Below are 18,407 nucleotides of genomic sequence, written 5' to 3' on the forward strand. Positions count from 1 at the left end.
ACTTAAAACTTCAGACTTCTACACAAAAGTAGTTTCTAAAGGAAGTCTGGGTAATCCTGTTCTTCATGACTTTATTCCTTGGGTTGAAACAACAAGCAGATTGTACCAGTTATAAAAGAGTTAATGCTGCAAAAATAGCTTTCTATTTACGGCAACTGGGCGAGACAGTCTGAAAATGGTTCAGAAGTTAAACTCATGAGCATTGGAATGTAAAGTAAGTGTTATCTCTGTCCATTCGTTTGGGCTGCTGAGCACTTTTTGCCACTGAAGACATGCCTGGGAGTTTGCATCTGAGGTTCTGGTTTGGAATGCTGCAAAAGTAAGAAAACAAGAATTAACTCCTGTGACTCTTTTGGTTCTTTAGCTTTCTTAGTTTACATCCTGCAAGATGCAACTGCATATAAAACTTTCAGGTTTCAACTATTTTACCCATCACTTTCCATATATATCTTTAATGCTGACATGCAAACCTTGACGTAAGGAAATTGAGTGATGAAGTTTCCTTTTTATCACTTTATTTAACCAAGAAAATTATCAGGAGAGGGAACCCAGGGAATAATCAAGAAAGATAATAGGTTAATTCAGCCTGCAGCCACTAGGCAACAGGCCTGGCATTCCTCACTTGCTCAGTGGGACTAGATGCGGTGAGAATACTCCTGCTGGCCTGCCATTGGCCAGCTGAGCTGCAGCGCTTGTGTGATGGAGGTAGCCTTGGGAGGGATTTTCCAGGCCAGCTGGTCGCCTCTGAGCTCAGAGGAGGGGTAGGCTTGGGTGCATTTTAATTGCTTGCTCTAGGCAGGTCACTATGCCCTTCTCGCTGCCTGCTCTAGCTTCAGCAGGGTCTTACAGTGGGTGGGGGGAAAGCAGGAAGGCCTGAGGAGAGTTACCCTGCTGGCCACACTCTCTCAAGCAGGAAGGGATGGTGGAGGATGCCAGGGCCAGCAGGTAGTCTGCAGAGGTGGGCAGTCCAGGTGGCTGAGGCTAAGGCTGGTAGGTGAGGGTGCTTTCTTAGTTTACATCTTGCAGGATTCAACTGCATATAAAACTTTCAGGTTTTAACTATTTTACCCATCACTTTCCATCACTTCTAGGGTGCAGGAAGAGGCTGTGAGTCGGAATTGTAAGTGGCACTGGGGGAATTGGTCTACTCTGTTCACCTAAATACACCACTGGTCAAGAACTTTCTATAGCTGAAATTCTTGATTAGTTTCACTTTCAACCCACTGGTACAACTTGTGAAAACTGTGCCAGATGCTCTGCAAAGCAAAACTACTAAATGGCCTCCTCTAACCATTGAACTGACTTCAAAATATTTAATTAGAGCAGCTGTAAAACCTCCATGTCTGACCTAATTGAATTAGTCTCTGGCAGTGGGAAAAAAGAATAGTTTGCTACAGGGAAGGTCTGAGCAGGCAGACAGCAACTCCATTTAACATTGCTAGAGATGTGACAGTTTCCCTTTTATCACTTTGTTTAACGAAGAAGAAATCATTAGGAGAGGGAGCCCAGAGAATAATGGAGAAGTACAATAGGTTAATTCAGCCTGCAACAACTAGGCCAGGCCAATGGTTCTCGGTCTCTGGCCTCTGAAAGCAGATGCAGACAGCTGCCAGGAGGGAACTGAAGTTCCCTTCTGATTCCCTCCTAGTACATGAGGCTTAGCCAGCAGGCCAAGTACCCATATTTTTTTGTTTGTTGTCTATGCTGGGATGCCTGATGGGTTTTCCAAAACTTTTTGCTACTTGGTGTGTGCTTCACGTTCATCCATTTCAAAAATTCTCACATAAAATGAAACCTCGGGGGAGACAGCCGAGAATCAGACAGCTCATTCCCAAGGAATGTATTGTCTCATTTCTCCTATCCTTGCCTGCCCACTCCTTTCAGAGGGAAAACACATAATACCCCACAATGATGGTTGACCAAAAATCCAAGCATTGCCATTGATGCTCTAGCTCTTGCATTATTTTTCCCCGTGTGGCCATGATGGGAAAGTATGCAGTGGGCATATTTATAAACAGAGCAACAGGAACAATGGCGCTATTTCCTTTCCTTGTGTGGGAGAGGGGAGAGAAATGTTGCAAGCCAAAGACCCACCAGGGTCATGGCAAGTGTCATCGGAGGAGAAAACCATGGCTCACCTGCATGCCCTCTGAAGATGCCCAGGGCCACAGATGTGGATGAAAGGCATTAGGGAGCAAAAAGCCACCTACTGGGAACCGCCATGTCCATATAGCCTGGAAAACCCACAACAGCCAGTTGATTCCAGCAGTGAAAGCGTTTGACAATCCACCAGGATAGATTGAGAATTTTAGGACTAAAATGGTCCCATTCTGCATAGACCTTTAAGGCTGCAGACCTAACAAAAAGAGATCTATCCGTGACTTTAGAAGCATTAATGGGGATTTTTCAGTGTAACAAGCTCTGCAGCCTTAGGTAGTGGTGGGTCAATTTAAACTTTGTTTTAATTTCATCCCAATCACCATGGCACTCGCTGCCAGTATGGACTGTAGATGACTGAGGTACATCAGTCCAGTTGTGCCATTAATAACCAAGTATTCTTGTTCTTAAAATGTTTGGATTTTTTAAAAAAATATACTCCAACCTATGGAAACACAGGGTTTTGAAATGTATGCCTTTTAAGATTATTTTACATTTCTTTTTTTAAGCACTAGAACAAAGTTGACCATGGAAGTGGTTTGGGGGTGGCAGACAGATCCTTCTGTTGATTGTGATACTTGATTTTAACCATGAACCAAGCTGGTATAGTGGTTAACAGCCTGAGCTATGCATCAAGTTCTCTTATTTCAAATCTAACTCCATTACAGTTTCAATAGATAGCCCAAGGTAAGTTGTTCTCAACCTCTACTTGTTACACAGAAATGAATAGTATTATCTACCCTGCACAATTGTTGTAAGAGTTAATAATTTATGAGCAATGCTTTGAAAACTCAACATGTACATTCTTATTATTATGAAAGTTAAATGTACAACATTAAAACTAGACAAAACACCTCTGCAAAAATAAAAGAATGAAGAGGATTTAATGCTAATCCCTGTAGCAGCCAAGGAGTTAGCTCCAGGTAGACAGGCAAATTGACACAAGGGGTCTAGCCATAGCTACAGTTTAAGAGTTCTGCAAACATGGGGAACTCTAATTTGGGGGTTAGCATCACCACCCCAATGTTGATTGTAATGTGGCTATCACTCCCCTCCCAAAAGTGCTACAGTTCAGGTGGTATTCTGAGCTGACACCACACCATCCACCAGAAAGAGACAACAAGGGTGGGGAAGGTAAGCCAGAGCCACAACAGGCAGCAAGATGAAAAATGGGATTTCCTGTCTTTTTGGGTTCCCTCTTATGTTTAATCTGGTGCTGTTTCTTAAAGAATTTTACATTAATCTCTCAAGTAATTCCTATAACTCAGGGGGCAGGGGAGAGAAGCTGAGAACTTTTGAATTTATGGCTTAGATTGTGTTTGAACAACAAGAGCCTCCCTGGCTAGCAATTCATTCTCTTACTGCACTATTGCACTTGCAATATCTTGGCACTACTGTGACATATGCATTATTCATTATGGCTATTTCCTTGTCACTTGATACTGCCAGGATTTGTGGGTTTTTTTACAGTAACTTACTTGTTCCGAGCCTTGCGCCACCCAAAAACTGATCGCGTAAGCCCAAAGGTGATTGATCCCAGACAGTTAAGTCTAAGCAAGACTGCTGCAGCTGAGATGTGGTGACCCCATTAAAGACAAACAAGTGTTTCCATTGTGGATGGGCTTGTTTCTTCAGCACGGGAGTCCTTTGTTTCATGCCATGTTGCCCCAGAATGCACAGGCAGCTTCCAAAAAGAGATTTAGACAGCATGCAGTGAGTTTCAGAACAGGAGAAAGTGAGGACACAAGTTTACCGCATTTAGAAAGTCCGTTTGATTTCAACAGGAGCTTTGAGCACACAAGTACCTCACTCCTGTTGAAAGCAATGGAATTGAAAGGGGCTTGATGTAGGCTGAATTGTGCCCATGTCTGATAGAATGAAAGCGTAACAGCAGTGGAGGCAGGTGTCTTTGTTTGTGGCTTGAGCTGGCATACATTAAGGTACCAGGCTCTAGCCTGTGTGTCCAACAAACGCATTGCTCATTCAGGCCCCAGGAGATCATGTTTTCTGAGAAAGGCTAACATAGCTATACTTCTTAATCCCCTCAGAGAAGCATTATGAAGTATCCTTCATTTCCTCTTTTGTTTTGGCAGAAATTCCCACATGAGCACCCACATACTCCATCTGTGAAAGAGCTGCAACTAGGACAGACTTCAGGCTTCTTTCCCGTCCGCCATAATCCTGAGCCAAATCAGGTCCCTGGAGGCCTGGCAATTTAGTTCTGAGCATGGAACACACACACCCAACAAATCTGTTGACAGGACCCGGGTAGCATGTAGTTAGGTACTTCAGGAGCAGCTTTTGGGGTGGCATGCTCTGGAATATAGCACAACATTCACCCAAAAAGCTAAAATCCAGATCCCAGTAGAAACAATTAGGAAATTATTGCATTTTTGTGGAAGCTCAGGATTTGAGTCCTTGAGACATGAAAAGTTCACAGCACACATCTGTCTTGTTCCCATCCCCTTGCAAATTTAACTAAAATAATAATTAAAAAATCAGAAATCAAAAGCTTAAGTAGTTAGACATCTGACTGAATTTTCAGCAAAGAATCTCTGGTACTAGTGAGAGCACGGCGCTGTACCCAGCACAGTGCTCTTTACATCAACCTGGCATCTAACTACTTAAGCTGTTGGTTCTAATTCTATTTTCCTGATTTTTATCCTGTACTATCTCAAAAACTTAATACAGTAAACAGTATAAAATACAACATCAAAACACAATATTAAATCAAACTTTGTATTACTGCCGAGAACAGTGTGCTGATATAGCACTTAAACCTCCTAAACCACTGAAAATTTTGGGTTTGCCAGCCTGTTCCACAGCCCTTGGAAAACAGTGTTCTTGATTCTGGGTTGTCATTTCAGATGAAAAGAGATTGATGGAAATCCTGGAACACGGCAGTAGGTTGGGACATTCCTTCTGGTATTTCACTGTTTCCATACATTTTTAACCCTTTATTAAGCAGCAGGGGCATACTGCCCATGGGGACATGTGGGGTCAAATGTCCCTGGGCAGTGGCCATTTAGTCATATGGGGGGGCGGAAAAATCACCCCCCACACACAGCCGTCCTCCTTCCCCCGGGTCCAGAGAGTGCAGCAGGTCATCCGCAAGTGAGTGAGAAATGTGGGCAGGGGTGAGCTACGGCCCGTGGGTTCCTCCCTCCCCTCCAGGCCAGGAAACTGAAGAGGAAGAAGCAGGATCTGGTGAGAGTCTGAGACTGCACGTGCAGGCAGGCCGGTGGTGGAAAGCGAGCAAGAAAGGTGGGTGGTGAGCCGCAACCCGCAGGATCCTCCCTCTATCTGACCCCTGCCTGCCCGGAAGAAGTAGAAAGGCTCCTCCATCCAACCCCCACCCTATGCCTGCCAGAAAGAAGAAGCAGGGGCTGGTGAGTGAGAGTCACTGAAAGAGTGCAGGCAGGCCTTTGGGGCCTGGAAACCTTTAGGAGGCCAGTCTCACCAATCTGAATTAATTTCTCTTGGCGGCCAGTGAAGCAACAGGAAACCCCCCCCCCCCCCCCCACACACACACACAAAATTTCCACCCAGGCTGTTTTGAGGTGAAAGCACATCACAACTACAATTCAAACCCAAGGCAAAATGTGGCCCTACTTTCAAGAGAATGCATATCTGGATAAAGACAGATCCAGACTGGGGCTGTCCTGGAGCCTCTAGTGCAGTGATGGCGAACCTATGGCACGGGTGCCAGAGGTGGCACTCGGAGCCCTCTCTGTGGGCACGTGCACACAAGAGTTCGTCATGTGGGGGGCGGAAAATCACCCCCCCACACACACATCTAGGCTGACCTGGGCCGCTGAGGACGATGGGCCTGGTGCCTGTGCTCCAGGTGGCTGCTGCCCGAGGGTAGGGGGCGCAGAGGAGGCAGAGATGCTAAAGAGGCACAGAGCAGTGCGTGCGGGAGGCTAGAGCAGGCTGGCCTCTGCTTGAGCGGGTGGGGCAGAGGAAGAGGGAGTCAACCGGTTTTTTCTAAACTAAAACCTCAGCATTCAGGTTAAATTGCTGGGTTGGCACTTTGAGATAAATAAGTGGGTTTTGGATTGCAATTTGGGCACTCTGTCTCAAAAAGGTTCGCCATCACTGCTCTAGTGCAAGGAACAAGGAATAAGAGGGAACTCCTCCTATGGATTAAAAACTGGTTGAGGAACAGGAAACAAAGGGTGGGTGTAAAAGGGAAATTCTCACAATGGAGAGATGTAAGGAGTGGTGTCCCCCAAGGATCTGTTTTGGGACCAGTGCTCTTTAACCTATTCATAAATGACCTGGAAGTAGAGGTGGGTAGCGTGGTGGCCAAGTTTGCAGATGATACCAAATTATGTAGGGTGGTGAGAACCACAAAGGATTGCGAAGAGCTCCAAGTGGACCTTGATAAATTAGGTGAGTGGGCTAAGAAATGGCAAATGCAGTTCAATGTAGCATAATGCAAAGTGATGCACATAGGGGCAAAAAATCCAAACTTCACATACACGCTACAGGGGTCAGTGCTATCAGTCACAGACCAGGAAAGGGATTTGGGCGTCTTAGTTGATAGTTCCATGGGAATGTCAACTCAATGCAATGGCAGCTGTGAAAAGGCAAACTCTATGCTGGGATAATTAGGAAAGGAAATTGAGAATAAAACTGCACCGAGATTTTGCTCAAGTGCCCTTTTATATAAAGCAGTGGTGCGACTGTGCAATTTGGAGTACTGGGTGTTCAGTCTCTGGTCGCCACATCTCAAAAAAGGATATTGAAAGAGATAGAAAAAGTGCAGAGAAGGGCAACCTTGAGGATGATGGAGGGACTGGAGCACCCTTCCCTATGGAGAGGGAGGAGGAAGCTGCAGCGTTTGGGGACTGCTTTAGCTCTTAGGAGAGGAGACGCCTGGAGGGGGGGGGGATATGATTGAAGTCTATAAAAATTATGCATGGGGTAGGAAAATGTTGGACAGAGAGAATTTTTTCTCCCTCACAATCACTAGAACCAGGGGGCATACATTGAAAAATGCTGGGGAAGAATTAGGACTAATAAAAAGGAAACACTTCTTCACGCAATGTGTGATTGGTGTTTGGAATATGCTGCCACAGGAGGTGGTGATGGCCACTAACCTGGATAGCTTTAAAAGGGGCTTGGACAGATTTATGGAGGAGAAGTCGATTTATGGCTACCAATCTTGATCCTCTTTGATCTGAGATTGCAAATGCCTTAACAGTCCAGGTGCTCGGGAGCAACAGCCGCAGAAGGCCATTGCTTTCACATCCTGCATGTGAGTTCCCAAAGGCACCTGGTGGAGCCACTGGCGAAGTAATTTCTGGCAGAGAGCTGGACTAGATGGACTCTGGTTTGATCCAGCTGGCTTGTTCTTATGTTCTTATGGATGGTCACAGGGGAAGGGCACAAAAGCAATTCTTGCCCCAGGATCCACTTTCTGTAGATACGCCACTGTTAAACAGATAGAGCATTTTTCTCCAAGCCTGTTGACAACTGTATAGTTATTTCATAAGCATTTGGGAAAGTGGGCTCTAGCTTGGTTTCTTGTCATATCTGAAGTTGTTCTCCAAGTCCTCTTGAGTTTCAGGAATGGCTTCTTAAGTAGTGTGGACAGTGCTGTCAAAAAAGGCAACATGCCCTTCTTTCAGTGTCTCAACTGTTTGCTTCATTTTACTGTTTTGTCTTTTTTGTTCTAGCTTGTTATTGTATTATAAAAAACATCAAAAAGAGGTGATGCTACAGAAACTGCACTGAATATAAATGGACCATCGCTGCACAGCTTCTAGGGTCCAAACCAAGGGTATGAAGCTTTCTTCTAAACTTAAAAAATATTTCTCATACGGATAAGTAATATAATCATTATCAACCATACCTTTTAACAAATGGGTTCAGAACCCCATTAGTTCTTATCACTGGCAAATTTCTGGCTTCAAGTATCATAAGATGGAGCTGATAATCAGGATATGCTTTGCCTTCTCTCCCTGCAAGAGAAAACATTACTTTAAAAAGGATAAAGGCTAGAGAACATTTAGGATAAAATTTTCAGGTGCTTTTCCTAAAGATTTCCCAAAAAATCTCACTAATCATTAGACATGTGTTGTGTGTATGCCTGGGCAATGGATTCATGTAAAAATAACAAAAAGTAATGTGATGTCTTCTAATGATGAATTGATCTATGATGCAAGCAGAAAACTCCGAAGCATACACACAGACTGCAAGCACCCAGAGCTGTGAAAACACCCCACCCACACACCAGTAGCAAGTGCCACAGGAACAGCATCCTCCTCTCCCACCCCTTGCTCTGCTGCTACATGTACCCCCAATCACACTTCCCCTCAGCCTGCAACAGCCTCCCCTTGAGGTCTGTGTTCCTTTTGTCCCCAGCCATGCTGCAGTTCTACAGAGCAACTCAGTAAAGATACAATGGGGGAAAGCTCTGGGAAGGGGCAAGAATGAGGAGATGCAGAACTCAGCTCTGCCCTTGTTAGCATAGCAGCTATGGTTCAGCATCAAAATGGACACTTCACCCAAATCCACCTGCAGTTTTCTTTTTCCTTCAGTGAAAATGTGATGAACGGCCACCTTTTTCTGCCTAATGACAGAGTTAGCTGTGCTCTGGGACTTTAGTCACTCATAATGCTACAAGCATTCTACTGGCATCCAAAATCATACTAATTATCATCACATAAGAGGTCTATATCAATCCTATTCTCCCCTTTTTTAAAAAAAAGTTATGAGAATTTGGATGGTATGGGGAAAGGTTACACCAGGCAAAAGCCACCTTGAGCTCAAAGCCAAATTATGAAGGTCTGATGGGACAGTAAGGGTTTGAAGATGGGGAAAACACCTGGAGAAAGAGACCAGGGTGAATTCTTCACAAAAACAGATGAAATGTTAAATTTGTGTCTGGACTATACCACTTCAGATAGCAGATGGGAATTTTTACTCTGTACCAACACACACACACACACCCCGCAATGCAAAGAAAATTAACATATCAGGGAAATCTCCAGTTTACAATATGTGAGGAATATTTTATAAGGACAAGCATTCAGTTATGGAACCGTTAGAAGTGGTACAGTCCAGGAAGAGGTTTGTCACCTCACCTGCTCTTTGTAAAGGCGGAGACACTGATAATGCTAAGATAGAATTGTGCCACTGTCTTGCAACCAAGCTGTTGGTTGCTCCCACTTCTTTGTAACTGACCAGGGCTTAAAACCAAATGTGGCATAAAACGTTCAACCATGGAAGGGAAAAAGGACAGGACTAGAAACCCATTAGAAGCCTAGATGTTTCGCTCAGTCTTTTCCTAGTTTGCCACAATGGAAGTTTCAAGACTATCTGGGGCCCTGAACAAATAGTAATTTTGCCTTTTAAAGGCTTTAAACTGATTAGTTCAGAATGTTAACAGTAAAATACATACATACATGTTCAGTATTACCTTTCATTTGGTCTTCATATTCAGAGTTATTATAGAGAGAAGGTGAAACCAGCTTTGCACGCACCAGAAGTTCTCCATTGTAGTGAATCATGTTATCTTCAGACTTTTCAGGCTGAACCAAAGTTGAGAGAGGAACTCGCATGAAAAGATTTGAAACAGCTTGTGAACATTCCGTGCCACACCCTTCCTCCCATGATTTATTCACATGATCAGCTACAGAAGCGGTAATAACGTAATTTTAAAAAATCAAAGAATGGAAGCATATTTGTGTTAATTACAGCAATTACATGAGATAATTGTCTGCATATTTGGCTTGACTTTATCTTTCTCTGATCTACCTATCAAACTGGAACTGCTAGCAAACTAGGTCAGACAGGGAATCTCAGTAGTTGTATTTTAACTAAGCAAATTTTCAAGGAACTTCCACTCTGTCAATCTGCTATCCCACCCAGTAGGCTGTTCTTTCCACCCAGATTCAGATACCTCTACCTCTGCTTCCCATCTAGAAAGAAGCAGGCACTTCAAAATAAAAAAGTTGTATTCATTCTGGCTATAGATTTTGGAGGATGCTTTTTGTTATCCCAACTGTTTGAGACTCTCCTTACCATTTCAAAATTTCTTTCAGGGGGACCCAAAAATTCAAGACCATTTTAACAATTGTTTCCCCATTCCCTCTCCCACAAGGAGAGAAAGATTGCCCCCAAAAGCAGCTGTTTGGCAGCATCTCCATTAGGGATATGTGTATTCAGACATATCTGGTTCAAATATATATATCCAATTTATGGCAACCCCAGCAAGGGATTTTCAAGGCAAATCATTAAGCAGAGGTGGATTGCCATTGCCCTCCTTTGTAGAGCCCTCCTTGGAGTTCTCCCTTCCAAGTACCAATGCAGCTTAGGCCGTTTCTCATGCACCGGGCGCGGAAGCGGCTGGAACCGGCGCGAGATTCCGCGCCAACCTCGAAGACAGCTGTGGGACCGCCCGCACCAGGACGGTCCTGGGAGGGAGGCCGTGGACGCTGGCGCCGCGGAGCCCTTGGAGCCGCCAGCCATACAGTCCCTGGACGCACCTCGACGCGTAGCCGAGGCCTGGGGACACGCCCCTGGGGCTCCCCTGCGGCGCCTGCCTCGAAAGCGGCGCGAGGCCGGAAGGGCGTGGTCCCCAGGCTCCTCGGCGACGCGCCGGAGGCCCAGGGACAAGGTAAAGATGTCACCGGGTGGTAGAGGCGGCGTGAAGCCGCTGCCGTTCGCTCGGCAGTAGCGGTGCTTTCACGGGCGGCGTAGAGTTCCCGAAAAGAACGCTTCCCAAGCTGCTTTCTGGGGAATCACGCCGGCTGCGGTTTCCAGCCGGGCGGGCGCGAGGCGCGCTGCTGGGCGCTTGCAGCTGCTCTCGCCGCGTCGCGAATGGCGGCCTGGAGACGGCATTTTTACCGTCTGCAGGCCGTCATTTTCTGCCCGTGCGGAAACGGCCTGAGTTTCTGAGATCTGACAAGAGCAGGCTATACACCATATGCTGCCTTCCCTCCCCATTCATCTGTTAATACTGCATAAAAGAAATGTATGTTGAAATGTAGGAGCTAAAGGGATGCATTGTACCCAAAGATAGAAAGCTGATTTGTTGAACGCTTCACCCCTTGGAAGGAATAAGAACATACATAAGAAGTATCTTGCTGGATCAGACCTGTAATCCGTCTAGTCCAAGCACCATGTTCCACACAGTGGCCAACTAGTTGCCCTGAAGGGCCTACAGACAGTGCATACTGGGCAAGCCTTCCCCTGATGCTGCCTCCTAGCACTGTTAATTCACAGCTTTGCTGCCTCTGAGAGTGGTAGACTCTAATCTGGTGAACCAGAGTTTGTTTTTCCCACTGCTCCACATGAAGCCTGCTGGGTGACCTTGGACCATGGGTCACAGTGACCATATCACTCCTTGTTCCCTCTACACTGGCTCCCAACTTGCTTCCAGGTCCAATGCAAGATATTGGTATTCATCTTTAAAACCCCATATGGCTTGGGGCCAGCATTCCTAAAGGACTGCCAATTACCACATGAACCTACATATTTACTTTGGTCATCTTTGGAGGCCCTGCTTCAGATGCACCTGCCATCTGAGGCTAGATGGGTGGCAAGCTGAGAAAAGGACTTCTTAGTCATAGCACTAAAATTTTGGAACTCCCTACCCAAGGAAATCAGTCTCCTTCCATCATTGTCTCCTGCCAACTAATATAAAACTCCTTTGTTTTGTTTGCTGTTCCCCAATAACTTTTAATGGCCAACCTCTTTGGTTGAGTTTTTATGTGTGTTGCTTTCTTTCATAACATTTTTACTTGTACTTCAAAATCTTTCCAACACACACACAAGTTAAAAAATTCACCATTACAAAGTACATATTCCTTTGGACTCCTGGTTTCTTCTGCACCCAATATTAACATGTAAAAAAAAATTTCTTTAAGAACTCTGTCATTAAGCATCTAGATAAAATGAATTCCTTAGCATCATTACTAATAAAAACTCCCAGGAGCAGCAGTGGCATAGGAGGTTAAGAGCTCATGTATCTAATCTGGAGGAACCGGGTTTGATTCCCAGCTCTGCCGCCTGAGCTGTGGAGGCTTATCTGGGGAATTCAGATTAACCTGTACACTCCCACACACGCCAGCTGGGTGACCTTGGGCTAGTCACAGCTCTTCTGAGCTCTCTCAGCCCCACCCACCTCACAGGGTGTTTGTTGGGAGGGGGGAAGGGCAAGGAGATTGTAAGCCCCTTTGAGTCTCCTGCAGGAGAGAAATGGGGAATATAAATCCAAACGCTTCTTCTTCTTCTTCTTCTGTTGGTTCTTCACCTTCAAAACCACAAGCCATCAATTTATTTTTTCTTGTTTTGTCTAAATAGTGTATCGAGTATCAACTGTCCGTAAACATAATTAAGTTATTTTCTTTGAATAGCAAAGCTAACTTAGCCATCTCTGCCAAGTCTAATATGGTCATCCACCATTCTTCGATTGGAGGTATAACTGGAGTTTCTATTTTGTGCATATGGTATTCTTGCTGCTTTTGTCATATATAAAGACCAGGTTCCATGTTTTCTTTCTAAAGATCTATCCATAAACCCCAACAGATAAGTTTCAAGTTTCCTTTGTATATTATTCTTTTGAATTATTGCCTGTAGTGACCTCCATTTTTACATGTGTTTCTATGTTTTATTGGTTTAAATATTTTATATATCCAAGTAACTTAAATGCTGTTTTAATGTCTTGACCTTTTATGTTGGATTTTCTTTTAATGTTTGGCACCCTAGGGGCCCAAGTTGAATGGGAAGGTAAAATAAAAATGTTTGAAATAAACAAAAATAAATAAATGTTGTACACATTAAAAACCACATGCCATTAAAAAAAGACACTGGCAAATTAAAGTTAAAATAAAGCTCAAGTTGTTGGAAGTGAAGGACTTTACACTTTCTCCTGTCTCAATGACAAAGGGGGTTTGATCAGTGAGTCAGTTAACAGACACCGGGCATCTTTTCTCTACTGTTCTGACACTATTGTTTTTATGTGTAGATTTCTACTCTCAAGGAACTTCCTTCTTTCCTGCTTTTCCTCCACCTTCCACCATTCTTGCACACACCCTCCACCTTGCACCATGTGTAAAGAGAGAGATGCAGTCAGCAACCCTCACCAGCCAGCTAATTAACTTAGAACAGAAAACCTCTCAATTTTCTATCCAGAATGGAATTCACTAATAAAGACTGCTCTTATTAGTCAGAAAGTATGAATTGGCTCCAAGTTTCTTTTGTTATCAGCACACACACACGGGTAAACTCTACTGTGTTTTGCCTCTGAGCACTCTGCTGTAATGAAAAGGTATCTCTTACCAGAGAGAATTAGCAACACAAGTTACCTTTGCTTTGAGTTGATACCAGCTACACAACTGAGCTGACTTGTCTTCAAAATCCCATGATTTAAATGATATGACCACTTCTCCAAGGAATACTCGGCGTCTGAAAGTTCCAGAGTGCCAGACAGACACCTGAAGTTCTCGCATTTCCAGCTGGGAGTATTCAATCTTGTACTGTACAGATAATTGGAGCTGGTATAAGACATCTTCCACATAATATAGTTATTAACTAATTTTGATTAATTGTGCCTCCTCCCCAACAAGATCTATAGCAAATGTGAAATTATCTTCTCCCTGCTTTGCAGTGGCGAATTTGCCTAGGGACGAGGGGTACCCCTTGTCCCCGGGCGCAACATTTTCAGTCACGTGGGGGGCGCCAAAATGTCCCCCATAGACTGCATCAGTTAAGCGAGCAGCACCGGCAAGCTTTACAGAGCAGCCAGCTCGGGCTGCCTCAGCCCCGCCCACTCTGTACGGTGGCCCACTGGCCCAGTCCCACTGTGCATTGAGTGTGCTCCGCCTCTCAGTCCCAGCAAGCCACCAGAGCAGGAAGACGGGGAGCTCCGCCTCCCTCCAACCCAGCCTTTTCCTGTGTGTGGTCACAAGCCTTCTCCCCGGCTGACTGACTGGCCAGCAGCACAGAAGGGAAGGAAAACCGAGCCGGCCCCTGCAGACCCAGGTAAGTGAAGGGCGGCCTGGCGATAGGGTGGGGTGCTCGGGAGGGCATTTTCTCTTGGGTCTCCGCTCCCGACGTTGGCCAATGGGCCCCTTCAGGTGGGGTGTGAGGTTGAAGGGCAGCCTGTTTCCATCCCCTTTAAGGGGAGTCCCTTCCCTGCGGAAGAGAGGCGCTGCCCACTCCCCTCCATTCATGCCAGGCCAGCCCCTATCGGGTGCTCCCCCCATGCATTTCCCCAGCCCCAAGTGCCTCTCAGCTGGTGCACAGGGCTTGGGAAATGCAAAGTCCCCCATACACGGGCTGAGAGGAAAGAGGTAGTTTTGCGTGGTGTTTTAAAACTTTTACAAGCCTCGTGGGGCAGCTGGGGAGGGGGGGATTGCCAATCCTCCCCCCCAGATGCCTCATGAGGCTTATAAAAATTAAATCCACCTGCAATCTACCTCTTTCCCCTCAGCTGGTGCACAGGGGCTTTGCATTTCCCAAGTCCCCTGCACCAGCTGCGGGGAAAGAGGTGATTTTGCAGGTGGATTTCCTTCGCCAGAACCTGCCTCCCCCTTTCCCATTGCTACCCACATAATTGTATCTTCTCCCCCCCCCCCCCAATTATACCGTCTTGATTCAGTTTCGGCAGTCCCACTTCGTTTTAACGCAATTTTTTATTTTCACCTCACTCCCATACATACACATTATTACAACTACCACTACTAAATTGCAAGCCTTCCGTTTGCTTTTTCTACTCCTTGCACATTGCATGGGCTCTTTTACCGGGTTACTCTCCGCTCCCCAGCTATAGTGGGAGAAAGTGGGATGGGAAGGATTATTTACATGCTGGGGCATTATAGCTCGCACAATTGTCAGGGGAACTGGTAAAAGTGAGCAACTATATAACCAGAAATGTCAGTCTCTTTTCTTCATGGGTTGTACCTCCTCACCTTCCTGCCGCTCTCTAAGCTGTGCAGTTTTAGAAGAAGAAGAGTTTGGATTTATATCCCCCCTTTCTCTCCTGTAGGAGACTCAAAGGGGCTGACAATCTCCTTGCCCTTCCCCTCCAACAAGCACCCTGTGAGGTGGGTGGGGCTGAGAGAGCTCAGAAGAGCTGTGACTAGCCCAAGGTCGCCCAGCTGGCGTGTGGGGGAGCGCCCAGGCTAATCTGAACTCCCCAGATAAGCCTCCACAGCTCAAGCGGCAGAGCTGGGAATCAAACCCGGTTCCTCCAGAATAGATACACGAGCTTCGGCCTCCTACGCCATTGCTGCTCTTTTTTAGTCAGAAATAGGTATGTGTGAACTGCTTCGAGGTAAGCAGTAAAGGTTTGCTAATCTGTAAAGCGAGAAGGGAGACACACCCGACACCACCTTCTCCTGAGCAACCTTTCACAAGAAAGGCTGGAGATGGGGCTGCTTTTCCCAGTGGTTCTTGCCTGAACTCTAAGCCCTGCCTACTGAGGAGACAGGTAACAAAGTAGATAAATTTGTAATAAATCACACTGTGCAGTGCTGTATTTTAGAGAACAACTGATCACACACACACACACACACACCCAAATCTCCTGATCTCATCTTTTCTCAGAGGCTGGAGTTTTTATCCTTCTGCAGAACTTGTTCCACATTCAAAACATGTATTGCCTTTGAAATGTGTATTTTCCAATTCTACTGATCCACATAAAATACTTAAGGTTTGGATAGACCATCAATTTTTATACTTTGCTTAAGAGGTGACATGATAGCCATGTTTAGATATTTGAAGGGATGTCATGTTGGTGAGGGAGCAAGCTTGTTTTCTGCTGCTCCAGAGACTAAGGCACTACCTTTGGAGTGTGGTGGAGTCTCCTTCATTGGAGGTTTTAAAGGGAGGCTGGATTGCCATGTGTCAGAAGTGCTTTGATTATGTGTTCCTGCATTGCAGGGGGTTGGACTTGATGGCCCTTGGGGTCTCTTCCAACTCTATGAATCTAGTTGAACACATGAAACTGTCTTCTACTGTCTTCTACTGAATCTGGCTGTTTTTCCAGCAAAGTCAGCACTGTCTACTCCGGCTGGCAGCTGCTCTCCAGGGTCCCAGACTGAGGTCTTTCCCATCACTCACTGCCTATTCCCTTTAATGCCAAGGATTGAACCTGGAATCTTCTGCATGCAAAGCTGATCCTCTTATCACTGAGCCATGTCCCCTTCTTAAGTAAACCTGCCTTTATTGAGTTAGAGCCAATGTTTTCAACCAAAAACATGACAAATGTCATATTCAACATCAAAATATATTGAAACTATGTATTTGGAGGTAAAATGCTGGGGGTGTCTGCTGGTGACGGGTGATGCGGCCTCGAGAGGTTTAAAACCCACTTGCACTGGCTAGGAGCTGTTTCTCAGATTAACAACCTACCTCATAGGGTTGGTGTGAGGATAAAATTAGGAAAGAAAGTTGGTGGGGAGAGAGCCATGTATGTTTGGCTGGGGGGTGTGTGTTTTGTGAGCTGGTGCAAAAAAATCATTGTTTGGGAGTAGTGTGGGAGGGTGGCCGCCCATATGGGGGGGGGGCGCCAAACTCAGGTTTTGTCCCCGGGCGCCAGTTTGCCTAGAAACGCCTCTGCTGCTTTGAGAGTACAATAAACTATACTACAAACAGGATCAACCTTAGAAGGAAACCAGTAGCTTTTTGAGCATTACCATTCCTTTCTGTGAACTAAGTGCACCCTCAAGCAAATCCATCAACTTATTAGGGTCCTATATTTTGGGAGATGATTACTTCTGGGCAGTGGTGGGATCCAAAAATTTTAGTAACAGGTTCCCATGGTGGTGGGATTCAAACTGTGGCGTAGCGCCAATGGGGCTGGGCATTCCGGGGGTGGGGCATTCCTGGGCGGGGCTGTGGCAAGGACACAGTCGCTGCGCCGGTCCTTGGGCAGGAAACGAATGCACGCAGGCGCAGGCTGCCATGCACGCCGGCGCACCTCCTGCTAGACTGCTTCAAGTTCTGTGCACTACTGCTGAGAGGAGGGGCGTAACTAAGGCAAAAATCACGTGGCAAAATCACCAATTAGTAACCCCCTCTTGGCACACACAAATAATTAGTAACCTACTCTCGGGAACCTGTGAGAACCTGCTGGATCCCACCTCTGCTTCTGGGTAAGTTTTAGGAAAATTTTCTGCCATTTTAAATTGGAGAACTCCATATAAGCTTCAGAGGAGTCCAGACTTGCTTGGAACATAGTCTGAAAACTGTACTAAAGCTGTAGATATCATATTGCCTGGAGGGTGTTTTGGAGTGGATTTGTGCTAATAAACTGAAGCTCAATCCTGATAATATGAAAGTGCTACTTGTGGCCAGATTTAAGGTGTCACCCATTCCAAATGGGGTTGCATCCAGTGGTGGGATTCAAATAATTTAACCACAGGTTCCAGTGATGGGATTCAAATAATTTAACAACTGGTTGTTTACAAGTACCATTTTAACAACCAGTTCTGCTGAAGTAGTGTGAACCTGCTGAATCCCACCACTGGGTGCACCCCTTGAAAGAACAGGCCTGTAATCTGGGAGTTTGAATAAGCAGGTAGCAGTAAGTGTTTGGGTGGAAGAATGCAAATGGTCTGAAAACCCCACCTGCAACACAATGCAGTCAACCATACCTTTGCATAGCAAGTTCCACCCACTTAATGATTGGTTCCCCATACTGGGACATGGACTATATATACCCAACTAAACATTCCCTTCTCACTGGACACTTTGTGTAACACACTTCTCTCTGCGATACACCTCTGAAGACACCAGCCATGGATGCAGGCGAAAAGTCAGGAACAAGATCTACCAGACCATGACCACACAGCCCGGAAAGCCCACAACAACCAGTGCCTTTAACTGATCTTGCTTCACTGGAAGTTTCCTTAAACGTGAGGCAGAATTTTGCTATGTAAGAAACAGAGTTGTGGGAGGGAGATATCCAGATTAAGACTATTGCTGCAATGTACCTTTAATGTTTCATGGAATGCAGGATCCACTGTGTTCTTTTTGACAGATGTCTTCCGTTTACTCTGAGGAGATTTATCAGGTAACAAATAAGTCTTGACATACCTTGTAATTTAGAGATGGAAACAGCAATTAAGAGCAGTTAAAAGGAAAAAGGGTAGGCAATAAAGCCAATGTTTGCTACTCATTAAATTCTGCAACATTCAAAGAGTTTTTTGTTTTGTTCTCACAGTTTTTCTGTTTCTAGCTACACTATCAGTGTACCATTTATTGAACACCTTTCTCACATTTCCTCTCAA

At 45.4% G+C, this 18,407-nt stretch overlaps 1 protein-coding gene across 4 annotated transcripts in view; it reads right to left on the minus strand.

Annotated features, from left to right (window-relative positions):
- Positions 1 to 60: 60 nt before the first annotated feature.
- SYTL3 (synaptotagmin like 3) overlaps positions 61 to 18,407 on the minus strand; it is a 50,377-nt gene continuing 32,030 nt past the window's right edge. For all 4 annotated transcript variants that reach the window (XM_048488007.1, XM_048487999.1, XM_048488015.1 and 1 more), the window contains 6 exons: positions 18,111 to 18,213; positions 13,479 to 13,649; positions 9,587 to 9,698; positions 8,018 to 8,126; positions 3,636 to 3,841; positions 61 to 311 (listed from right to left, as the gene is read on the minus strand). In XM_048488007.1, coding sequence (XP_048343964.1) covers positions 181 to 311; positions 3,636 to 3,841; positions 8,018 to 8,126; positions 9,587 to 9,698; positions 13,479 to 13,649; positions 18,111 to 18,213 — 832 coding nt within the window. In that variant the 3' untranslated portion in view covers positions 61 to 180. The remainder of the gene's footprint in view (positions 312 to 3,635; positions 3,842 to 8,017; positions 8,127 to 9,586; positions 9,699 to 13,478; positions 13,650 to 18,110; positions 18,214 to 18,407) is intronic.

Source organism: Sphaerodactylus townsendi, linkage group LG01 (assembly GCF_021028975.2).
Source record: "Sphaerodactylus townsendi isolate TG3544 linkage group LG01, MPM_Stown_v2.3, whole genome shotgun sequence".
NCBI lineage: Eukaryota > Metazoa > Chordata > Lepidosauria > Squamata > Sphaerodactylidae > Sphaerodactylus > Sphaerodactylus townsendi.